This window comes from Varanus komodoensis, unplaced genomic scaffold, assembly GCF_004798865.1.
Source record: "Varanus komodoensis strain SLA01 unplaced genomic scaffold, ASM479886v1 scaffold1, whole genome shotgun sequence".
In the NCBI taxonomy this organism is placed as follows: domain Eukaryota; kingdom Metazoa; phylum Chordata; class Lepidosauria; order Squamata; family Varanidae; genus Varanus; species Varanus komodoensis.
Genome location: NW_025335268.1, coordinates 53,278,474 through 53,301,892, shown reverse-complemented (window position 1 = coordinate 53,301,892; position 23,419 = coordinate 53,278,474). Strand labels below are relative to the sequence as shown.

Below are 23,419 nucleotides of genomic sequence, written 5' to 3'. Positions count from 1 at the left end.
AAAAGCCCGTATACAATATGTTAGAGTTATTTCCAGTATATAGCCAACAATGTTGTCATTTACAATACGGTTTACACACACACACACACACACACACACACACACACTGCTACAAGAAGGAGCAAGATACCTCTTTCCTTAGAAGTGAACCCTGAATAATTTTGTATTGAATCTCTAAATAAAGAGAAACATGTTCTGGTAGTAGATTCCTTTTCCCTCTGGAGAAAGCCCAGATCATTTCCATTTAAGGTCACATAAGCAGCAGCTGCACATTTTTGTCCCCTGAAGAAAATGGAAGTTGCTTAAACACATCCACAGCTTTTATGTGTGACAATATTCCAAATCACTCTATGCTTCCCAGATTCTTCTAATGTAGCCAGGCAATGAAATGTCTACGTTCTCTGTACATAGCCTCACTTATCTTCAGAAGGTGCTTCAAATAATTTCTCCTCTCTCTACAGATTTTGTGTGTACATACACACACATGCGTACCCAGTCACACAGTCATGTGTGCACACACCAAATGGCAAAACATTTAAAGATTCTGAATGCAGGAATGTGTGGGTCAATTGTATTTTACACCACTAAAACAAAAAAATGGCATGATTGCATATCTGGTGACAAAACTTCTAAAGAAACTAGCTAAATAGGGTAAAATGCTTTGAAAAATTCACACACATTCTGATTCTACATGGAGGAAACCCCTGTTTTTCATACAGTTTTCTGTGCAGGAATAGAATTGCTTAACTGAGATTTGATTAAAAACTCTCCTAAACTTTAACAACAAGAGGAGCCATGGGGCAAAGTAGGGCTCGGAAGTTGACTGAAAAATGTTTCTAGGAAATAGAAACATAGAAACAGAGTGAGTCAGAAGGGGTCTCCCGGGCCATCTAGTCTGACCTCCGGCACCAGCTGGCTCCGCTCACGACATGCCTGCCATGTGCATGTCCAGCCTATCTTTGAACACCCTCACCGATGGGGCCTCAACGACCTCTCATGGAAGCCCATTCCACACCCTCGGGGTCCTGACTGTCAGGAAGTGCTTCCTGGCATCTAAATGGAACCTTGGAATAAGAAAGCTAAAAGGAGGGGATCAGTGATGTAGCTTGATTAAGGGAAGGAGGGCAAGTAGACCATTTTCTGAGAAACAGGGATGCAAAGAAACATAAAGAAGCAAGACTTTGGAAAAGGTGATAGAGAAGACAGCCGAGCTGAAAATGGAGAAGATTATAAGAAGAGAAGCTGTGGTAAGAGCTAATACAGGCTCTGTGATCAGGAAAGGATGAATGCTGTTGATGGGATAGAAATGATAAGTAAAGAGTGTTAGTCAAAATTCAAGGTAACTACAGCAAATGAGGAAGAGCACACATGCTTAAAAACAGGCACTTAAGGAACAGAGGAAGAAACAATCACTGAATAGGGTGCCAAGTTGGATGAAAATAGGACCTCAGAACCTAGGCACAGAAGTAGCTGGATAGCTGTGTAGTATTAGCAGGAAAGTAGATAGACGTGGGAGCTTTTGGAGGACTAGATCGTAATGTGAGCCAAGGGATTATAGAGTTATCAGGTCTACATTTCAAGAGAATCATTTTTCAGAGCTGTGCAGAAAGCAGAGGTTCTTACACTAAGGCTAAGTCAAACTTCTTAATGTACTTATGTGCTAAGCCAGTATCTTTGCACTTACAGTCTAGCAGGGCAAACTCAGCCCATTTTCCAGATAAACCACTAATTTAACCAAGTAAGTATAATGAATGACTCCAATGTAGGAACTTGTAGACACATTAAAAGGTTGTTCATCTCCTTAATGTATCATTTATATACAAAAATGCTTCTTTCATCATAACTAATTTGACACTAATTATCAGTAATTTCAAACAAAAATAAACACCAGCATCTTAGGGAACTGGTTTTGCTTAGGTTTGCATTATTTATATTTCACTGTAATGAAATTTTAAACATAATTTCTTCTCAACCTTCAGAAAAATGGTTCATAGATATTGACAAAAAACCAACAGCAAAAAAAATACTTTTTAATTAATCTTTGTGAATGTAAATTGCATAGCTTTTATAATGAAAATCACTGTTAAACAAATGTGCAAAATTAAAATCAAGCTACAACCTTTAACAGTTTACCTCCTTTCCATAAAAAAGTTTTACTATGTACATTCATATGTGATAAACATGATAGTACATCATCTACAGCTGACAAATGATGATGATCCTTTTTAAAGGGGAAAATACATTTCTCTTGAAAGCCTCAGAATCTATAACTCCAACTATGGCAAAGGACAGCACTGCTGCTAAAAGGACTGACACATCACTCTTAAAAATGTTAATATGATAGAAGCATCATGAGCTGGAAGACAGGAAACAGAATACTTTTTGTTAAGTGACTTCATATTTCTCATTAAAAATATTTTGTTGGTATTGCCACAAATTCACTCTAGCATTTTGAAGGTCTCTTCAGCTCTTCTAAGTCACAAGTATACACAAGAATCAGGCAATGCTATTTAATTCTGAGCACTTTGTGACTTAATTACCTGGACCACATGCTAGACAACTGTTTCAGGTAAACCACAAGGGATTTCTCCTTGTCCCAAAGAATAATAGTCGTCCCTTCCATATCACAAACTGGTTTTGAGAATCATGGGTTTTCAAAAGTATCTGGGTGTGCAACATCTGATGGATATGCAGTGGGCATAACGAGCTAATTATTTATACATTTCTGTGAATGTCTGTATGTTCAAAGACAAAAGATGTATTTCAATTTTTCATTTTTATCCTAATAGTTCTATAGAACAGTTAATTAAAATAGCAGCTGGATTCTGGCACCATTCAATCCAATGATTTTTGTTTGTTTCTTATCATTAAGAATAGGAAATGCTGTGTACCTGCTATGTAATAATTACTGACTGAATTCACTATCATGTCTCTGTTCAGCATCTTCACTTAGCAGAAATGCAGAGTCCTTTCTATTCTTTCTCTCCTGATAGTTCAAGTATTAAACATCACTGCTCTAAATGAGGTTAGCTATGCAACTTCCCCCTTCTTATAAAGGCTCTTCTATAACCAATCGTCAGAGTTAAATTCCTGAATGACATCATGAGCCCTGCCTATGAAACTTTTGTTATTTTTTCCCTCTGCCCACTTCAGTTGTTCCCACAAACTGGATGACAGAGAACGCCTTTTAGTTCCCCAGAAAATACCATCATATAATTCAGTAATTACTGGCTGTTGAGGTAAGGGAATTTGCTTTTGTTACAATCTACTATGACTTGTGGTTTTCTAAATTAACTCTCCTACTTTTTAGACAGACTTTGTTGAGATACACTAATCTGATACAAAAGTCCAATCTTAGTTTCCTTCTGCAACTTTTGAGAACTGTTTTATAATAGATGAAGCCATATAAAGCATTTTTACTGTGTGTGTACATGTGTATGTGAGAACAGGGAAGGGGGAAGGGAAGAGATGGAAGAAAACACAGAAAAAGCAACCAAACTAAATCAAACTATGTTTCAATTCTGTTTGGTGAATAGCTTAAAGAACACTGCATTCACCATTTAGGAAATTTTGAGATCTCTCACTTTCCCTTAATGAATATGAATATCCTATTCTTGGTTATTATTTGAAAGTATTGAACTCATTTATAGCCTTGACATTTCAATTCAAATATTTTCATTTGAATATGGAATTCTGTGCATGTGCTTTTTTTTTTACTGCAGCCATGCAAAATGGATCCAATATGTTGCATATATATTGCTTGGATCCAGGGAATTACTTCAGGAAGCCTAAGGGGTTTTTGATGTCCCCTCGGATTTTGATGTCCCCTAGGATTATCGATGTTTCTCCCCTCTGAACATAAGACCCCACACCATATCACAAGCTGCTACCTGAATGTCCTTCCAGATTTAAAATTGGTTTGCCCTTTGGTATGTGGGGCTGTTATTCAAGCATGCAAATATTTGGGCACACAAACATAGGAGCTTGGTTCTTTGGATCTCAGCCAGTGGCTACAAATCTGCACCATTAAGCTGCTTAACTCTTACTAAAGTCTCTTGAATTTATGTACCCTAATCTTACACAGGATTGTAGCCACTGGCTTTAACAAGGTGTTTATTTCAGCAAGACTCCAAATAACCTATAGTGTGGACTTACGAATATACCATCTTTCCAGTTATTAAAGTGCATGACTAAAAACACAGTCCTAATCATAAATGCCCAAAGCAAAAAGAAATAGTCCTCAAGAGAGACTTCTTTTGTACTGTAACAGATTAGGACAGGCATACGTCAATACACTAGAGAAACATATACTAGAGAGTACCCAATCTTGCCACGTTTTAATGCTATGTAATCTCTATCTTAGAAGATTTTCAAATTTACATTTTCCATGTTGCCCACAAGAGATCTTTCTAACAGAAATAACATAATCTTCCACAGATCATTAGAAAATTATTTTACATAACCTTACACACTGAATTTGGGAAAGTTTTGGCTATGGGGTGGGATAAAAATCAAATAAATAATTCTGCAGCATGTCTGATCAAACCTAAACCAGAGATGACACGAAATAGCATAATTTACATAATTTACATTCATTACATACTTTAATGAACTGAGATGTACCATTATTACAAGTAAAAATTGAACTGCAAAAAAGAACTGGAAATTGTTGAAACTTCCAAACTGGATGATTATTTCCTTCACCAAATGAAATAGTAAAATCTGATCCATGGTACTTTATGTTGTCGTGTGGAAAGAACCAAATAATAAAACTAAGAGGAAAGTGTCATTTTATTCAAAGATAACAAGCTGGATTTTTGGTCCCCTGAGGATGACGACTGTGATTATTTTAATTTTGCATTTGCGAAAAAAGGGAAATCTCAAATCTCTGGTTTGTTCCCTCTTTGTTATTCCTTGTAGGTCAAAAGAGAACAGATCACCCCATCCTTTGTCTCTGAAAACAATTTCTTAATCTATTGCATTATGGACCAAACCAAACTTTTCTGTATTGTTCTTTTTCCTCTCTCATCAACCTTACCCTTCAGTTGATCCTTACATTATAACCGAGTGTTAGCATTCTCAAAAGCTTTCCCATACCCAGCTTTTGACTGAATTTTCAGACCGATTTAAGTAGGTTAAAATAAATTTCAGTACTTGTACAAAAAATAATGCTTTACTGTCAAAGTTGTCAGTACAGGGATGTCATTTGGGCGGTGGTAAGCAAAATGGACAACCTGGCTGCCAAGTATCCCTGCATTCCTCAAATTATGTGATAACATTATTAGGTTCCCCAACATTTACGGTGTTTTCTTTTACGTGAAATTTTGGAAGTGGGGTGGGGCTATCAGCAGTAAACTGATGACCTCTAGTGGTCTAATGAAACAGTGCTCATGCTGTCTTGTGAATTTTATCTTTTTCAAAGCACAATGAAATAGCTTTACTCAAAGTAAATGTGTTTTATAAATCAAATGACGTACCTATGTGTTTTTGTTAAGTCAACTCCAGCTAATGGCAACCCTATGAATAAAAGCCCTCCAAAATGTCTAAAACCCATGACGCGCTTGTAGTTACTTAGGCTCTTCCATTCCACCCAATAGTCTTTGGGCAGTTCAGTATATAAACATTAAAATCATAAAATAAGTAATTATAATAAAACAATGTAAAATCTAAAAGTGATTAAAACAGTGCCAGTGTAAAACCAAGGTAAACCCAAGAGCAGAAGAGAGCAATAGCACAAGGATTTAAGAAGCACAGACACGATTTTAAAATGGAAAGAATAAAAAGCCTGCCCTGAGTGAATATTGCTGGGCATTCTGCTAGTGCCAAAAAGACCATGATGTAGGTGCCAGGAAACCCCTCTCTGCCTTACTGTGAATATCCATATGTATTTCTATACGTGGTTCCACTCTGGCAAGTCTGATGTTTGGAGACTTCCAACCCACCTGTCCTTAGTAAATCCAGGATCAACCCTGCCGTACAGCAGAATGTAGTACCCTAGTTCAGGGAGTGTTATGTGAGGTTGAGAAAAGAGATGACAAAGGAAAGTGAGGGGAGGGGGTTGAAGTGTGGGGCCCAGCTGAGGGTCAGCACTAAGGGAGTGGGTCCATTCTAAAACTATTGAATCCCTAATACAAAATCTTGATTTCCCTGGGATAAAGCCTTTTCGTTTTTTCCTTTCCTTACCAATACATCTGAATAAACCTATGGCCATAAGCACACGGGCAGGAAAAGCTTTAAAAACTCTCAACTGTCCTGTGATATATTATACCAAGCAGAGATTTATAACAAATTAAAATATAATTCATCAGCACTTCTGCAGAACTTAGACAGCTGCTACCTCACCACACAGAACACCAAGAAGCCCTGTTTGGCTTAACCTATGAATGGATCAAATACAGAACAAGCCATATGCCATCGTGTCTCTTTCAAGGTACCTTTTTTACACAGGGCCAAAAGTTGATCTTGATTGGATTACAGCAGGAATTACATTGACTTAAGGAATTCAACATCAAGCACCTGTGATTTTTCCGAACAAGACAGAAAACAAAGCCAAAAAAGGCCAAAAACAAAAACAAAAACCCAACCCATTCAGATATAAATAATCCTCAACAGAAAAGGCAGAATCAGGATAGTTCTACTTGTTTAAGAATGCAACAACTTGAGCACAAGAAAATGAGCTTTTGTATCTTGATTACAGGATTAGATTTTACTTATTTCTTTCAAACACTTTTTAAAGTTCTGGGGTTCAATATATAAATATAAATGAAAATATAATGCTTAGGTATTTCAAAAATCTTCCTCCGGTTTTAGAGCAATGGTTATGACAACAATATAAATCAATGTTAACAGCTGGCTGTTATTATTTATAAACAAGGTCTAGGCTGCTTTCCTTTATGTTACAATTAAACATTATGTCTTCACTCTTTAAGGATCTACACTTTCACAAATGTAAGCTCATTACTGCAAAAATAGGAGGAAAAAGGGGAGGACTTTTTAGCTCACCAGAAGTGCAGTTTTAATAAGCTGACCATTCTACCAAGCATGGAAAGTTCCATAAAATAAATTCAACTTAAAAAGTTACATGCAAAAGAGGAGTCCGTGCATTCTTAATCAATGCGCTTATTCAGTAACAGGAGATTTATAAATATTTCTAGCAAGCAATTATGAGATATGCCTGTGAAGTGCCAAGCTACATTTAATAAATGTGTTTAATCTGTCAGTAGTTGATTCACGATAGTCTACTAGAGCAGAATAAACATTTTAGTATAACTTCGTCCATATTTGGCTAGAAGAAGGAATGCCATTTTTACCAAGTCCCTTGAGGATACTTCTGCATGCTTTGTTATTATGGCATTTACCCCTGACAAATGTAAACTAAAAAAAGTGTGGGGCAAAGGGAGTGGGGGATACTGGACCCAGTGTAAGAAAAATATTTTAATGACTAATGGTTTGTTGAAACACAGCAGAAAAGTAATGGATATACCAGTTGGGACATGTTTATATAAAACATTCCTGCACAAATTGTGACCCCAGTGCTGAACACATCCCACCACTTTTGTAGCTTGGATTCCCAGGTGCTTGACAACCTTACTGTTCTTGCACTCCTGGAGGAGAATCAGAAAGAGGAGACTTAATGAGTCCCCTCAGCCACCCACCATACATAGTTTACAGGATACGTTCAGCTTCATGGGTCACAAGTCAAAAGTGGCGTGGCAAACATCCAAAAGATCTCTCAGGATGGCTTTACACGATACTGAAACATTTGCAGCATGTCTACTGCTATTCCTCATGACCATCTGCACCAAGTGTTAAAGATCCAAGTCCAAATCCCAGACATATATATTAAATGCCCGTGCCTGTCAGTTGCCTTCACCATAAAAATATGTGGCAAGCCTGCTGCAATTAGCTCCTTTCTGTATTATACACAATGACCTTCAAAATAAACCTGGTATAATGTTACTGCAAGGTGTGTTTGAACGTATCATTTTGTTTACAATGTAAAGCTTGTCTCACACAATAATGAAACCTTGTGTGTTTGTTTCAAGTGTTCTACCCACTGGAATAATCTGCACTTGCACTAGCACTGATTGCATATTTTAACCGTTCACTTTCCTGCTTTCTCTAGCTCCACAAAGACTCTTTTAAAAAGAGAAGATCTTAAGCACTTGCACTGTCCCTGAAAACCTCTGCTCTTAAAAATCTGTTCCACTTTCTTAACTTTCTGCTTTCCTGGTGCCATGGAGAAGGTCCAGTACATTACCCGCTCTGCTCTGAGGAGAGCCTCAACTATTGAGGTGAACCCACAAACACGCCAAAGGCTTCAAGATCTCTTTGTAAATTTCTGTCTTATCTTAATATGCCTCTTGCTTATCTGTATCATTGTGATGCTTCTCTGAAGTCCCGCTTCTTTGATTGATCTTCACTGCACTATGAAACGGGAAAAGCACACCAGAGGGGGAAAAGCACCGAACAAGACACCTCCAGCACAAGGAAATCCTTACAAGAAAGTCCGGCATTTGGACTAAACAGTTTCTCAACAGCTGCACTGTTCACTAATTACCCACTGCAACTGCGCTAAAAGCACCACCACTGAACAGCAATTTCAAACCTACTGTCTCAATGTTATGCATGAGTTAAACCTATCTGCTCTGCTTAAAAGAGAAGTCTTCTGTGGATGTGGCAGCCTAGTATCCTTGATTTTATTGAATTGATGTGTTAGTGAAACCATTATAAAATGTCTCAATAGCAACCTTGAACTTTCAGTTCCAGATGTTTAATTTATCAGTGCCAATCAGCTTTAAGTATTTGGTTTTACATTTGAATAATGAATAGGTTGAAATCAGCTATAAATGAGGAATTAAAAGATAGATCATTATAAAAGACAAAAGTGTTCATTCAAGCTATTATCAACCTTGCTTCGGTAGAGTTATGATTACATGGTCCTGACTTTTGCATCTGAAAAACAATCACATTGACTCAACCTGATATTCAAATTATACAGTTCAACAATGGCGTTGTACAGTTCATCATAAACACCTTTTAAGGCATTAGGTGTACTGACTGTTTTCTCTTGAATTTTCAAGCAAGGTAATCAAGACTGATGGAAGGCATTAGATTGCATCCAGATACTCCATGAAAAGTAGAGTAACACTTTTTTTGTGAATAAAATCTCAATAATGGTGTATAACTGTTATCAGTATTTTCTCAAACACAGAATCAGAGGTTTTGCATTTCTGCAGTGCTGATTACTTAAACAGAAAAAAAAACCCCACACCAAAAAGTCTTGAGATGAGCATTTTTAGTCATAACTTATTTTTTCTTCTAAAACCGGTGCTGAGAGAACTGGATAAAATGCATTTGCTTTGATATACAAAAGTCAAACCATCTTACTGTAGATACTTTCTTTACGAGTTGTATGTGTGTGTTCACATATAGCGGTGTATACATAAAGTTCCTAATATTTTTAGCCCAGTTAAATGACTATGAGCAGAACTAAAGGATTTTAAAGACTCCTCTCCCTTACTCTTTCATCTGTTTGACCCAAATGTTGCTCTCCATCATAACCATGGTTGAAGCTTACATAGTCCCCATACCATTTTATCCTCACAACAACCCTGTAAGGCAGATTAGGCTGGGAATGGCCCAAAGTGACCCACTGAGTTTCATACTGGAGTGGGGACTAGAACCTGATCTCCCAGGTTCCCAGCCCAACATTATGACCACCACACCACACTGGCTATAAATCTAACTGTGGTGAAAGAGGATATGATACTGGGGCAATGCAACATTTAATCCAGCAGCCTCCCTTAACCACAGCCAAGTGACTGGATTAAATGTCCCAGTTCATTCTGGGCTATTATTTTTCCTTTTCAAATTCCAATTACAGGTATCATTCGATCAGTGCAATACTGCACTTTTAAATGATTTTTCTCAAGTCTGCGAGGTGCAGGTTTTACATATAATTACTTGGTTGTATGAAACCTGTATCATAGGGTGAACCTTCTTATTGCTTCTATGAAGTGTACATACTGTCACTGTTACTTTATATGCATATGTATATGCTATCACTTTAACTGAGGTGATAAGAAGCAACAACATTGAATGATTTACTACATTATTAGAAACGTTCCACAGAATGAGAATTATTCTTCATATGATAATCATGTTACATGTGAACTTATTATCCTTTGGTGCAAAACAATTATTTGTTCTAATCTAATCCTAAAATAAACATTAAGCCTAAATGATTAGACAAATTGTTTGGGGTGCATTTCTCTTTTAGTTTTGAGTGTATTAGTATATTTGAAACCCTTAAATAAATTAAAGAAAGTGAATTTGATATTTTCTGTGCCACACTAAACACATGTATTTTTAATTGCAATGATTATTAGTTTCATATAATGGAAACAAAGATTAACTGGGAATAGGCAGTTCAGTTATTTGAGTAAAATGACAGTAATGCAATTTGAAATACTTGAGTACTTTTAATAAAAGAACAAATGTGCCAATTTGTTTTGCTCCGGGTTCTTAGTCAACTCTATTAAAACTATTATCTTCAAATATGAAGTAGTGTGCTCCTGTCTGCCACTGCTAGAAATGTGCCTCCCTGATCCACCTGCAACTTTTACAACATTTTAAAAAGTTTAGCATCATTTGAAAGGTTAAAAAATACTTTTTAAATTTTAACCTTAATTTTTACTTGATGTTTAAATCACCAAGGGAGTCTCTTTGTTCAATCACTATTTCCCATTCTGGGTGTATGTGTGTGTGTGCTCACTATATCTCCTCTTTGTCTTGCTGCATGCCAACCAACAGATATCGAAAAAGGAATACACAGAAATCAACAAGAAATATTGTATTTGTTTGAATGTACATGATCCAGCAACCCTGCTTTAGTTAAGCACGTCTCATCTGGTCAATGCCTAGATTGGAGGGAGACTGCCTGGGAGCCTTGAGTATGTTGCTCTGAGTTCCAAGATGAAAGTTTAAGATGGAATATAAAATAAACTGGACAACTTCATAATTAGTAGTGCAAGTCTTAAATAACTACACTCACTCCTAGAACCCAGCTTCTAACTAACAAAATCCTGTACTCTTTTAAACACAATCCCCATTTTAATCACAGGCTTCTGGGTGGAAATATAAATGAAGCTGTGTTCCTGGGCCATAGTCAAGTCCCCCTTCCTCATGAGAAAATGGAGATTCAAGATGGCACCATGTGTGATATTGCCCAGGGAATACTAGTTGCTCATCTCAAATCTGATAAAACATTTTAACTTGTTCCTAAATAAGGCAAAGGACATAACTGGAATATTGTAAGCGAGACTCTTTTAGTCCAATTTTGTTTTTAGCGATGGCCAAACTATTAAGATTTAAAAATAAATCAGAAGTATGCTCATTAAGAAAAACAAATGGAAATACAACACAAGTTTCATCATTTAAAAAGAAAAAAGCTATTATATGAGCACAAGGCTTTCAAACACAATGCAAGAAAAAGGCATTACCATGCAAATCTGAGAACATTAAAAATCTTGCAATTTGTTCTGTTTCTAAAAGTACATTAGGAAACATTTTTTAAAAAGTGTAAGTTTCTCTAAGTTCTATAACACCTCAGTGTAAGTATTCTAAGTCCCATTAATTCCAATTTGAAATAATATGTTCATAATTTAGACGGTTTATGCAGTCATTCATTAGACGTGGTAACAGGGAATTTTACAAGTTAAGTACATGCTAAATTTGCCAATGAAATTAATAGAACCTTAAAGTGCTTAATGTTACCAAGATGATACCTGATACAGCCACATTTTCCCCTGTTGTCTGCAAACATTTGAGAATAGTACTGAGGGTTAACAAAGTAAACTAAACAGGTTTATAAAGCAATCAGCAGTGTTTCCTGCTCTACTGACATTAAAGTCAATTCCAAGAAAATAGACAAAGGAAAGAACTTTCTATTCAAAACTATCTGTTTAAGAAAAGGTTAGAGCACAAGGAAATATCCTTTTATCTGCATCATGATCTTCCATATAATATCTCCCCAATAAATGTTAGTTCATATATCCAGGGCCCTACTGCCTTTGATAGCCAAGTCACCAGCCTCCTCCCATTCTTTTCAGCACAATACTATGACTGTCTACTTCGACACTGTATTCGATGGTTCTTAATTCCAGGTAGGATTGACTGGAATTACTGCCTTAAATTCCTGACTTCATGCTGTCCCTCAGCAGTTGGTGGCTATTTTGGAAGGAAAGTGATTTGAGAACCACAGCTGCCTGCAGCAGGATAGCTATCTCCAGTCTTCTCCTCTAGAACCAATAAACAAAGCTGGAACTCCATGTCCCTCAAACAACACAACCCAACCACATCAATCTTTCAGTGCTGGGTTCTTTAAAGTCCAGCATAACTTCAAAGATGATTCCATAAGTCCAAGTTAGAGAGGAAAGTGGATCTTGCTCCATCACTCTTGCCAAAGAAGAATAAACCACTTGCCAAGGCAAGACTAGCAAGCAGAAATATGTATGACTGAATATAATTTAGAATGTGCTGTGAATAGTAAAAGCAAGCACAAAGCACTACACCAAGAATAGTATTAAGAAGCCAGTCATTCAATCACTGGCCAGTAATATAAATCAACTTTCCATACTAAATACTCATTGGTGTCAATGATACTTAAAATGAAGGTAGACACAGATGACTGGGAACTCAATATGCCACTATTAAGCAATGTGGCATAATATAATACAAAAATACGTTTTACCACATCAAGATGCCTGCTGAAATCTCTTTTTCACCTGGCATGAGGTGACAGACCAGTGTCTTATTGAGCACACCATGGTAAGTTATCGCTTGTTGGATAGTTGCCTGTATCTTTATTCACACAGTGTTTTGGGATGGTGGGTTTTTGGAAGTGTCTGCACTAGTTTTTGCTCACCTGCCATTTTCTCTTAGGTGGTGCACAAGAAAAGCTTAAGAATCGAAGATGTGATATACATGTACCTAACCCACAATACACTGTCACTGAAACTGAACCAACCTGAAACTTCAGTCAACACTTCTGTCGCAAGCACAAAAAAGCGCAAGGCTGGCCACAATGGATCTGGCTGCAAACAGAGGCCTCAACCTGTTACTCAATTTCCTGCTTATTTTCTTGGTTCTTGTTCTCATGTTCATCCTTGTGAAGCTCATGTGAATTCCGTGTGTGAAAGCTTACTTATATTCCACTATGGTAACCTGAACCTCAAACTATGTGAACAGAAACAATGAAATAAATATCGAAACAACATCAGCAACCCATAACCCAACAACAGGAGAGTTTTGAATTTATAAAACAGATTAAGACCATGGATTTGCTGGTGTGTATTACTTTTACACCAGAGCAGACTAACAGTGTAGTATAAAAAGCTACACCCTGATGGTTCGGAAGTTAATTGCAATGTATTATGTCACCAATATAATACATCACACCTTATATTATCTACCAGAGAGTGGGTAGTTTGTGGACTTCTGATACTAGAGACTCTGTTAATGGAACAGAACGGGACAAAAAATATATAACCCACAGTGGCATCACTACAAGCTGAAATACAACAAACAAAAAAGAAAAAGCAAACACGGAATTATTTAGAAGAAGAAAACAATGGCTGGTTGCTTATTTGAAGCAAACATGGAATTTCCTGTGACTTTCATTTATGAGGGGGACAGGGGACGAGGGAAAATGGTATGCTTGTTTATTCAGAAGTATGTCTCCTTGAAGTTCATAGGCCATACATACTAGGGAATAAACCCTATGGAACAAAGTGAGATTTATTTGCAAGTGAACATTCACAGGATTAGTTATGCTGAACAGTGAGGGAGGGTAGGTATTTACCATTACAGTATGTTACATAATATTGGTAGCAGAACAATAGAATACACTCTTAACGAAATACACATTATGTTCCCTACAGTTGATTTCAATCACTTCAAAACTTGCACAAGGCCTTATTTCACAACGCAAAGCACGTGCCCTTCTCTCAAATATATCCTGCTAATGTGCAGACCAATTCCCCCTCAGTGACCAGTTGCACTGGCTTTTCAAACCAGAGGAGAGTACTCTAAGGGACATATTATAGTGGATTGAAGTGTCTAATATACCTTTATGTCAGCTGCCCTGTGTACACAGATGTATAATCATTATTTTAGCTTCATTTACAGGACTCTGCTTCACAAAGAATAAATTGTCCAATGAATTTACTATAGGAACTTCATATGTTATGTCATTAGACATATATGTGAAATGTGTGTGTTTGCATGCCTACCTTAGCAGAAGATTCACCATCAGAACCAGAATGACCAGCAAAACCTATACATTAAATGGAATGTCATTTGGAAACCTAGCAATGTAATGTATGCTACAGAATGCAAATGCTTGGGCTACTATGTCAACTATGCCTGAAAAGCAACTCCAGACCTTCATAACCATTTCAAAAATGACAAGCCAGCCATCAGAACAAAAACTATTGAACAACCTGTTGCAAGGCAGATTAATTTATATGACCACAACATTTCATTCAAAGAAATATTTCCAATAGAAAGGCCATCCAATCCTAGAATACTAGAAGCATTACAGATTTTTTGGGTGTATATACAGAAGACTTTAAATACACTCATACCCTTAACTTTTATGCAGTTTATCTGTGCCTTTAACTCTCTTTTAACCATTTTTGTACTTACATAACACCCACCACCTTCCTGAGAATTCTCTCCATCCTCAAAATTCTTAGCCCCATAACCCTGTCTCCTGGATTAAGGCCTAAAATCAATTAAGGCACAAGGCAAAACATTTAACTATATAATTTTAAGCTGCTCTCCATTTTGTGATTCACTTATTTACCTATGACTTGAAATATAGTTACAGAATGATGTATTATATTCTGGGACTGTTCTCTCCACACAGGTCTTCCTAGCTTGTTGTGCACTGCTGCTGTTCATTGAGATAAATGGAAACACAATACTTAATGGAAAAGTTACACTCATTTACCCAGCATATAGGACAAATATCAGAATGCACAAATATTCAGGTAATTTGCTGGTGATAGAAGCTGCAACAACACAGAAGTACTGATACTTGGTGTAACTTATCTTAATGTATCAAAAGTTGAATTTTGCTAAGAATGAAAAAGAAGATGCTGTTTCTTGTTGTTGTTTTTCTTTGTCTACACTGAAAATATATATAATTCGCTATGTATATCTCTTTCACAAGCTCAGGTGTACAGATAACACATGGGGTAAACTCAACATTTGTAGAAAAACCTAAGTAAATATATTAAGTGTAAAGACTTGATTAGTCCCTTACTTCCTTGCTTTCTCAGTTCAAAGTAATTCTCATAAACATGCAATAAAAGTGAGGTATAGCAAATGTTTGATGATCTTCACAATTTCAGGATGTATAATGTTGCAAAAGACAAAACCCAGTTACACATCTCCAAAAAGATAACAGTTACTTTCAGGGACCAAACTGTGACACCATACTAAGGTCAATAGCCCATGTGTAACTCCATAAAGAGCAGCTGCATAGGGTGTGAGCTAGATCAAAAACATATCAGGAAGGCAGGGGACTGTTCCTGCTGTGACACCGATACAAACTTGTAGTGGTGGGGATTCTGAAGTGCTATATAGATACTTGGCATTGGTTTTATTATTACCATCATAACCCCCTTCTTATATACCTGTTTATTGATACTATGGTGGACAGAACCACTGCCACGGCCCTTAGGGTATCACATTACAAAGTGCGAAAAACTCTACTTGTCTCTTTTGTCCTGCTGCTGCTCTCACACAGGGCGAGCACTAGGTTCTCCTTGCACCAGTACTAGGAGTTAAGAACAATTAATGCTTACTCAGCAATGTCGTGTATGTCATTGCACTCCCCTTGAGGTTGCTATTTGCTCACACAGCAAGTCTTAGAATAGAACCATAAACATTGTGGATTACTATGGTTAAGACAATAAGGAACTTTAGATGAGAAAAAGTTGATGTGCAAACAAGTTTTAAGAGGTTAGTATCAATTACAAAATAACCTTGATTGCTTTGAAGTTAGCCAAAGCTCTAACCAAATAAAATAGCCCTTGCCACCGAAGTGTAGATTCTGTCCAACAAACTGCCTTGATATTCAGTGTGCTATTTGGAAGTGTTGTGGTTAGGACTTGACTGTAATGATAACACAGCTGCTACACAGGAGAACTATAACCAGAAAGCTAGCAGGACCTACAACTCCTGCAGGTTGGATATATTTATGGACAAGAACCAGTTGAGTGAATGTTCAGTCACCTGACACAGGTCTAATTTTCCAAGAATACCAACATACACACTATATATATATGAGAGAAAGAGAGACTCTAATGAATTGCTACAATCTACTCAAAGGCAAAGAGGAAAAACTTCATTCTGGTAGCATCAACAAGGTCTAATATTATATGAAGCACTGAGCTATGGTCATAGAACACATGATGTTGTGACATTATGAAAAGGAGGAAACTGAGAAGAATCACATTGTATCCACATGCAACATCTATAATGGCATCCCAGTCCATTTCAGTTAAGGTTATAAAAAGCCAGCAGGTGCTTGCCATATTACATGAGTGGCAAGAACTAACTATTGCTCCCATGTAATAACACATTGTTTGGTGTAATTTCTCTTTCTATCCACTTGGTGGCACCAAACACTGAATGACTGTTCTTACCTGCACTGAATGTTCATTTCCTGTTCTAAGTTCTTCAAGCTGCTGTAACTGCCAAGGAGGCGAACTGTAGGACTCCTCAGAAGGCCTAGACTCTGGAGGGTTTGTATGAAATTGTTCTGTAAGCCACTTCTGAGTCCTCTCGGAGGGCTGAATGGGAATCCCACTCACAGCCTGCGAACCCAGCATTACGTATCCTTGATGGAAAACCTCACAGTTTGATATTGCAGGCTTGCTTTCAGGTAAGGCACTGTAGGTCATGTCTAAGGCATGTCTCCTGTTTGAGGAATCAGGAACCCCCAAGTCTTCTTTGCTGCAACTTTCAAATTTGTATTTGCAGTCCAAGGTAGAATTTCTTTTTTTCCCTGTTTCTCTGTCCTCAATCTTGAGCAGTTCCATACTATTGTGCAAGCAGCTTGCCCCATTTGTTCTTAGTTGCAGTGAGAGAGACTGGTCTCTTCCCATTTTATCAACGTTAGACCTGCACTCTCCAGGGGAAGCACCCCCATCCTGGTTACAGCTAACAGGTGTGCTGAGTTTAGACAAAGATGACCATTTCCTTACAGGCCTGAGGTCCTTCATGTCAAGAGAACTGTCCAGTATGCCCTGATGCCTGCTTCCAGCAGAACGCAAAAGGCTTGTACTCCATTTTGAATAGTCAGACTTGACAGGTTCCCGGTGTTTGGAAAGCGAAGAGCTGGTATTAGACGGCATCACATGGGCAGTGGGAATTGAGACCAGTGAACGGCTGGGCTTGAACGAGGATGTGCCACTTGAGGTGGAATGATCTGAGGAGAAAGATTTTCATCATGTGAATGAACACAGTGCAAACCAAGGGGACCATACAACATAATAAATAATGTCCTGACACAGCTAACATCATTTCAAACACAGATTCAATCAGTCTATATTTTTAAGACATTTTCTGTTTAGAATGTACCTTTTTAAATGTCTCACAGGCAAAGCAAGCAAATGCTGCCAGTTTGTAGGCACCACTACAATATCTCAGCATGTACGTTGTTTGTATTTTCATCATGTTATGCCCTTAGTTTAAATATTGCTGCCCTGGACAGATTTAAACAATCTATGTGCATTGGACTATACTGGTAAAAAGCATACAACTGGTTTTTCAAGCTTCTATTTGTGTACATGGGCATTATGATACACTCACAATTCATTTAACATTTTAAATTTTTAAAATGCCTTTTCACAATTATAACGGTTTTGTTTCTTTTCTTTAAAAATAAATGTATCAGGGAAGTTAGTTAATACAAGGCTAGGTATACTGTACTACATTAAAGGCACAATGCAATGCCCTCTCTGGCAGATGCAGAAAAGTCTTCAAACTGGGAGGCTTGCATGCATCCGATGCATGGAGTGAGGCATGGTGGTGACTATCTCCACTACACCTCACCCCATGTATTTACCATGGACTTCTAAATTTAGCACCAGAGAATGGGAGGAAAGGTGGCTGAGGCACCAGAAGGACGGGCATAATACTATGGCCCCAGCCTTCTCCCCTCCCCATCCGGAGCATATTCCTTTTTCTCCTTTCTGAAGCAGAGTTTCATGCTAGGGGAGGCAGCCACCATGGTTCTTTCCATGCTACCTGCAAGGGGACTCAGCGAAGTTCCAGCTCTGGTATCACAAGATCTCAGAGCTGGGGCTCTAAAAAAGTCTATGGCTTCTGAGTTTCATCTCAGACTTAACACACATGAAAGAAATACTGTTTAAATGAGCTTCAGTAGCCTCAGTATGCAAACACCTTCCAAAAATAATCCCTCAGTATGAAACCAGAAGAAATTTGAAAAACAGCACTGACTAGGAGATGAGCACTCATTAGTTTCCTACCTACAATACGCCTTGGAGAAAAAAGGCTGAACACTTTCATACATAAAGGTGGGCATTGACTTGGATACAAAGATGCAGGTGCACAGGAGGAACATGCAGGAAGGTGAAATCCCCATGTTCTGGCAATTCCCCTTACTTCAGCAGCTGCTGTGCCATATGCCAAGCTGCTCAAAAGCCCCTCCCTTTCCTCTACAGCTCTTAAAACAGGCTTTTTATGGCATGTAGGAAGCTGCAGAGGGATGGACAAAGCAGAGAAGTCCTGCTCTGTTCCTGGAACAGAAGTCAGGATCCAGCCTTTTGCACCCAGTATACACTATGAAGCAATGGCATTGTTACTGTGTTGGCTCTCCAATTCTCAATCTGAAATATCCGTAGGCTTACAGAAAATCCTCAATGTGCCAATGCTCCTAAACAGATGAGCAAGTTAAAATTAACGAAGGTGAGGCAGAGGTTACTAGAATCTGAGTGGCAGTTCTCCTGTGCCCAGCAACTGCTACTTCGCATCAAAGCCTGTAGACAAGCAAAAATAAGCAGCTAATCCTGGCATTAGGCTCTTAGCCTCTTCTCCAGCACGTGGCTTAACCTTCCCCCAAGCTGTTCGTGCTGCTCTCACGTGGGAGGCTTTTTAAAAAGACTTACCATTTATTCTGATGGATTGAGATCTGCTGCAGTTATATTTCTGGTTTTTTAAAAAGGAAGCTGAGCCTTCTTGGATCTTTCTTTCATGCCCCTGCATTTTCTTCAGAGTTTTCACTTAATGAATTCAAGTAAATTCATATTTAAAGCTATGTAACCCTGTTCAACTGCTGTCTATGTATATTGGGGAAGGGGAGGGGAGGGGAGAGACAGAGCCTCAGAGACCAGACAGCATTTGCCTTGCAGAGGCATATCACCCTACATATCACATTTTAATGTCATCACTATTAACTAGCATAGCCACAGGCCAAATACATTGGAAGGTGGTTAATTTACTTAAGTGTCTAGATTAGACTAAAAACAATCATATTTAAACAAAATTATGTATTAGAGTGTATTAAATTGTTATTTAATAATTATTATGGGCCTTTCTGCAGATCAAAAAAGGAGAGTGTATTAAACAAGCTCATAGAGTAATAAATAAAAGCTAAGGAAAGTCAATGTTTAGCATTTCTCTGACTATCATATCCATCCTCAAAGAACATTCTAAATTGCAGCAACTTACCAAAGATCCAGCGTACATTGCTCTATGGAATATAAGAGTTTAGCACTGCAATCCTATGCATGTTCAATACAATCCCTCTGAGCTCAGTGGAGGTTGCTCCAAGTGTGTATAGGGCTGCAATGCTCCACTGCAGAAAATGTATAGATGTTTGTATTGACACTCGCACATTCCGCTTCCTGTGGTGGTCCTTGTTAGGGAAGGAGCCATAGCAGTTTTATTCTGAATACATAATTATTCTGGCAATTTTTGATACAAACTGAACAAAATGGTCACCTTTCACAGTTCTTCAAAGAGGACTGTAAGAGAGGATAGACAGTGTTTCTTTGTGTCCTTAATGGCACTGGCATGAAGTCCCAACTCCTGAAGTCCTTACTGATTGTTAGTTCCACAAAGATGGGTGGAATTAATTGATGTTTTAGTTGATTGATCATTCTGATTATCCAATCAAAGCTAGAAGCATCTGTTTCTAGTGCATAATACAGGGACACCAGTGTGACTGTTCAAACAAATACAAATTTGGAAAAGCCACATGTGTTGCTCAGAAGTTTGGTTACCAGTACTGTCTATTCAACCATAATTAAATGAATGCCCTCTTGAAAATAATGGGTAAATGTATGCTTGGCTGCTTGCACTCTAATTGAACAGCAGGACAATCTATTCAATGAGCTGTTTGTCAGTGCTAGGACTAATAATCTCTATACAATTCTTTGAGAAATAAACCCTTGGCTACAGGATTTTATTTTGCCTCAGTTACAGAAGAATATTGTTACAAAATTTGGGAATAGGGCAGTTAGAGTGTTGGACTGGGGACTTGGGAAATCCAGTCACTCGTTCTCAGCTTAACCTACCTCACAAGGTTGTTATTAGGATAAAAGTTCTAGAAGCTGCCTCAGATTGTTCACAAGAAGGGAATAAATTGTTTACTATAGAATGTAAAGCTAGTATGATTGTCATTTAAAATCTAACTGTATATTGACATATACTTTCCAAGCTTCTAGGAATCTTGAAGAAAAGGCACTACAGCTTTTGAAAGTGCGTCTCTGCTTTTGAGTTATGCAAAAAAAGAAAAAAAGGTGAAATAATGGCCTTTGAAGGAAACAGAAAGAAGAATTGCAAGAAGGATTCAAGGGCAAGGCTAGTGTTCCTCTTTGTCATTATCAGCACACAGAGGCCACAACACTGCAGCTGAGCCCATCCACCAGGAAAAACAACGGGTTTCTTCTCTTCCTCTGAACCCACCTAAATGCCTATCATGACTATAGGTTTCCAAAAGCCCTTGCAACAGCAATCTCACATTTACTACTTGTTTACAACATAATCTGAAATCCTGTATTATTCAGCCACATATCCCAGTCTCTTCCTGACTTCTGTCTGCATAGAAGTGTGAAGATTATACGTGAAGACTTAACAGGTCCAGCAGCAAATATTCCCTTCCAGATGCTTAGGGATATAATCCACTAGACACATGAGTTCAATGTATTAGGCTAATTATATGATACATATTGAATTGGGGGGAGGGTGGAAACTGGGAAGCCAGAAGGGAGTACAGAAAATCCTGACAGTGACAATCGCATTATTGAGACTCATCATTTATAAATTGGTTGAACAATACAGAATGTTTCATAAACAAAGCTGAATTAGGATCAGAGGAAGGAGGAATATACAAACTGACAGAAGATATATCAATAATTTAAGAAATGCTGATGACACCATAGCAACAATGAATTGAAATGACTTCTGATGAAAGTGAAAAATAAGTACAAAAACAAGACTGGAAAAGAAAATCCACATCTTTAAGGTCAAGGATGAAGACACTTAAATTGTTAAAGTTTTTGCATATCTTTGCTCAAATGAAGACTGCAGCTAGGAAAGTAGAAAAAGACAAATCCAGAAGAGGAGCAGTGAAGGGTCATCAAGTAAAAGGACTTTTCACTGGATATTAAGGTGAAGTTCATCCACCCTATCATATTCCGAACCACTATGTATGGATATGAAAACTAGACAGTGAAGAAAACAGACAGAAAGAAAAGCAATGTGTTCAAAACTTGGTACTAGAGAACTTGGTATTTTGTGAATACCTTAGACTGAGAGGAAAACAAACAAGTGGGTCCTACATCAAATCAAGCCAGAACTTGTTCTGGAAAGAAACATGATGAAACTGAGGTTTCAAGCTTCAGGCACATCATGAAAGGACAAGACTCACTGGAGAAGACACTAATGCCAGGGAAAGTCGGAGACAGAAAAATAAAGGGAAGACCAAATAAAAGATGTTTGCTTCTATAAAGGAAACCACAGCCATGAGTTTGCAAGAGTTCAGCTGTGCTTCAAGGGCAGGACATTTTGGAGAGCATTCATACATAGGGCCCCCGTGAGATGGGCCCTGTGATGATCTGGAGATGATCTGGCAGCATGTAACACTAATTATGTGATTGGCACTTTCAGTACATTCTACACTGACCTCATTTAGAATCTCCCCTTAATGAAATACACGGTTTTTCAAGGGCTGTCAAGTCACCTTCTACATACATACCCTTACAACAGCACACCTGGGAATCTAATATCACAAAGAGTAAACCTAGCCACACTTCCAAATCTTTGAAAAAGATTTTTCAAAACCTTTATTATTCCCCCAAAAGGTGCAAGCTTTCAAGGTCTTCAGATTTCTTCATCAAGCAAAATGTTACAAAAAGCAAGAAATGGGGAGAGGGAAAAGAACTGACATGTTGAAGTAATGGTGTCTGTTAGGTTAATTTTGAGATGGCATGAGGACAAAAGGGCCTATACTCATTCAAAGAAAGCTCCAGTATATGATGTCATTACTTTGGGCTTAACCTGGAGCTATTCCCCATTTTCTTTCAGGGTGGATTTGATTTGCATCAAATCGATTTAAAACCCAATTTAAATCACTAGTCAGTAAGACTTGAATTAAATCATGATTTTCTACATAATTTGCACACATGCCTGCCTTACCTGTAAGAAGATGAACTTTATTAAATTGTTCCCAAACTGTTATGCCTTGCTGCCATTATAGGTTTTCTCCTCCAGGGAAAGAATAATATGATAAACTTTAGGCTGTACACAAAAAAGATCCAAAGACCAGGGGAGTATTCACTTCCATTTTTATAGCTTGCCCTTCTCTCCTCACACTTACCTTCTTGTGCAGATTTATTGCACTCCCAACAATCTTCTTCTATTCATTGATTTTTTTTCAAACTTAACACTTAAGAGGTAAGGGGTTGATTCTGTGTACATAGATTTGCAAAGGAACAATGGGATTAAGGTCTATTTCTCAACTCTGTATGTTTATTTTATAACATTTTTGCTGTGAAGAAGAGGCATTTGCAGACACAAATTCACAGTTTTAAGAAATGAAAAACCAAGCATCCGTGGTATTTTCTAGACAGAAAAATTGCTCAATAATCTTACAGAAACCTTTGGAAGAGCATGAAACTGTGAATGGATTAATGGAATTTATTTTTCAAAACAAAAATTAATCAAAACTGCATGAATATACAGCCTCAGGCTATATAATTGAAAAATAATCTTTATTTCATGATGAATAACCTTTGGACTATAATGACCCTTAAACAGAAAACTAGATAGATTTTTCCTCAAAAAGCATTTTATTTTGCAAAAAAAATCCAATTTCAAT

At 37.7% G+C, this 23,419-nt stretch overlaps 2 protein-coding genes across 2 annotated transcripts in view; one reads left to right on the top strand and one right to left on the bottom strand.

Annotated features, from left to right (window-relative positions):
- CEP85L (centrosomal protein 85 like) overlaps positions 1-23,419 on the bottom strand; it is a 106,734-nt gene that overhangs the window by 48,700 nt on the left and 34,615 nt on the right. Inside the window, exon 3 of the mRNA XM_044420176.1 lies at positions 16,719-17,503. Coding sequence (XP_044276111.1) covers positions 16,719-17,503 — 785 coding nt within the window. The remainder of the gene's footprint in view (positions 1-16,718; positions 17,504-23,419) is intronic.
- On the top strand, positions 2,956-10,508 carry PLN (phospholamban). Its single transcript, XM_044425813.1, has 2 exons — positions 2,956-3,239; positions 8,126-10,508. Exon 2 carries the CDS (start codon positions 8,238-8,240, stop codon positions 8,394-8,396), a length of 159 nt encoding a protein of 52 aa, XP_044281748.1. The 5' UTR covers positions 2,956-3,239; positions 8,126-8,237; the 3' UTR covers positions 8,397-10,508.

Bases quoted from the DNA above. Each gene is read 5' to 3' on its own strand.
- PLN (XM_044425813.1), top strand. From the start codon at position 8,238: ATGGAGAAGGTCCAGTACATTACCCGCTCTGCTCTGAGGAGAGCCTCA.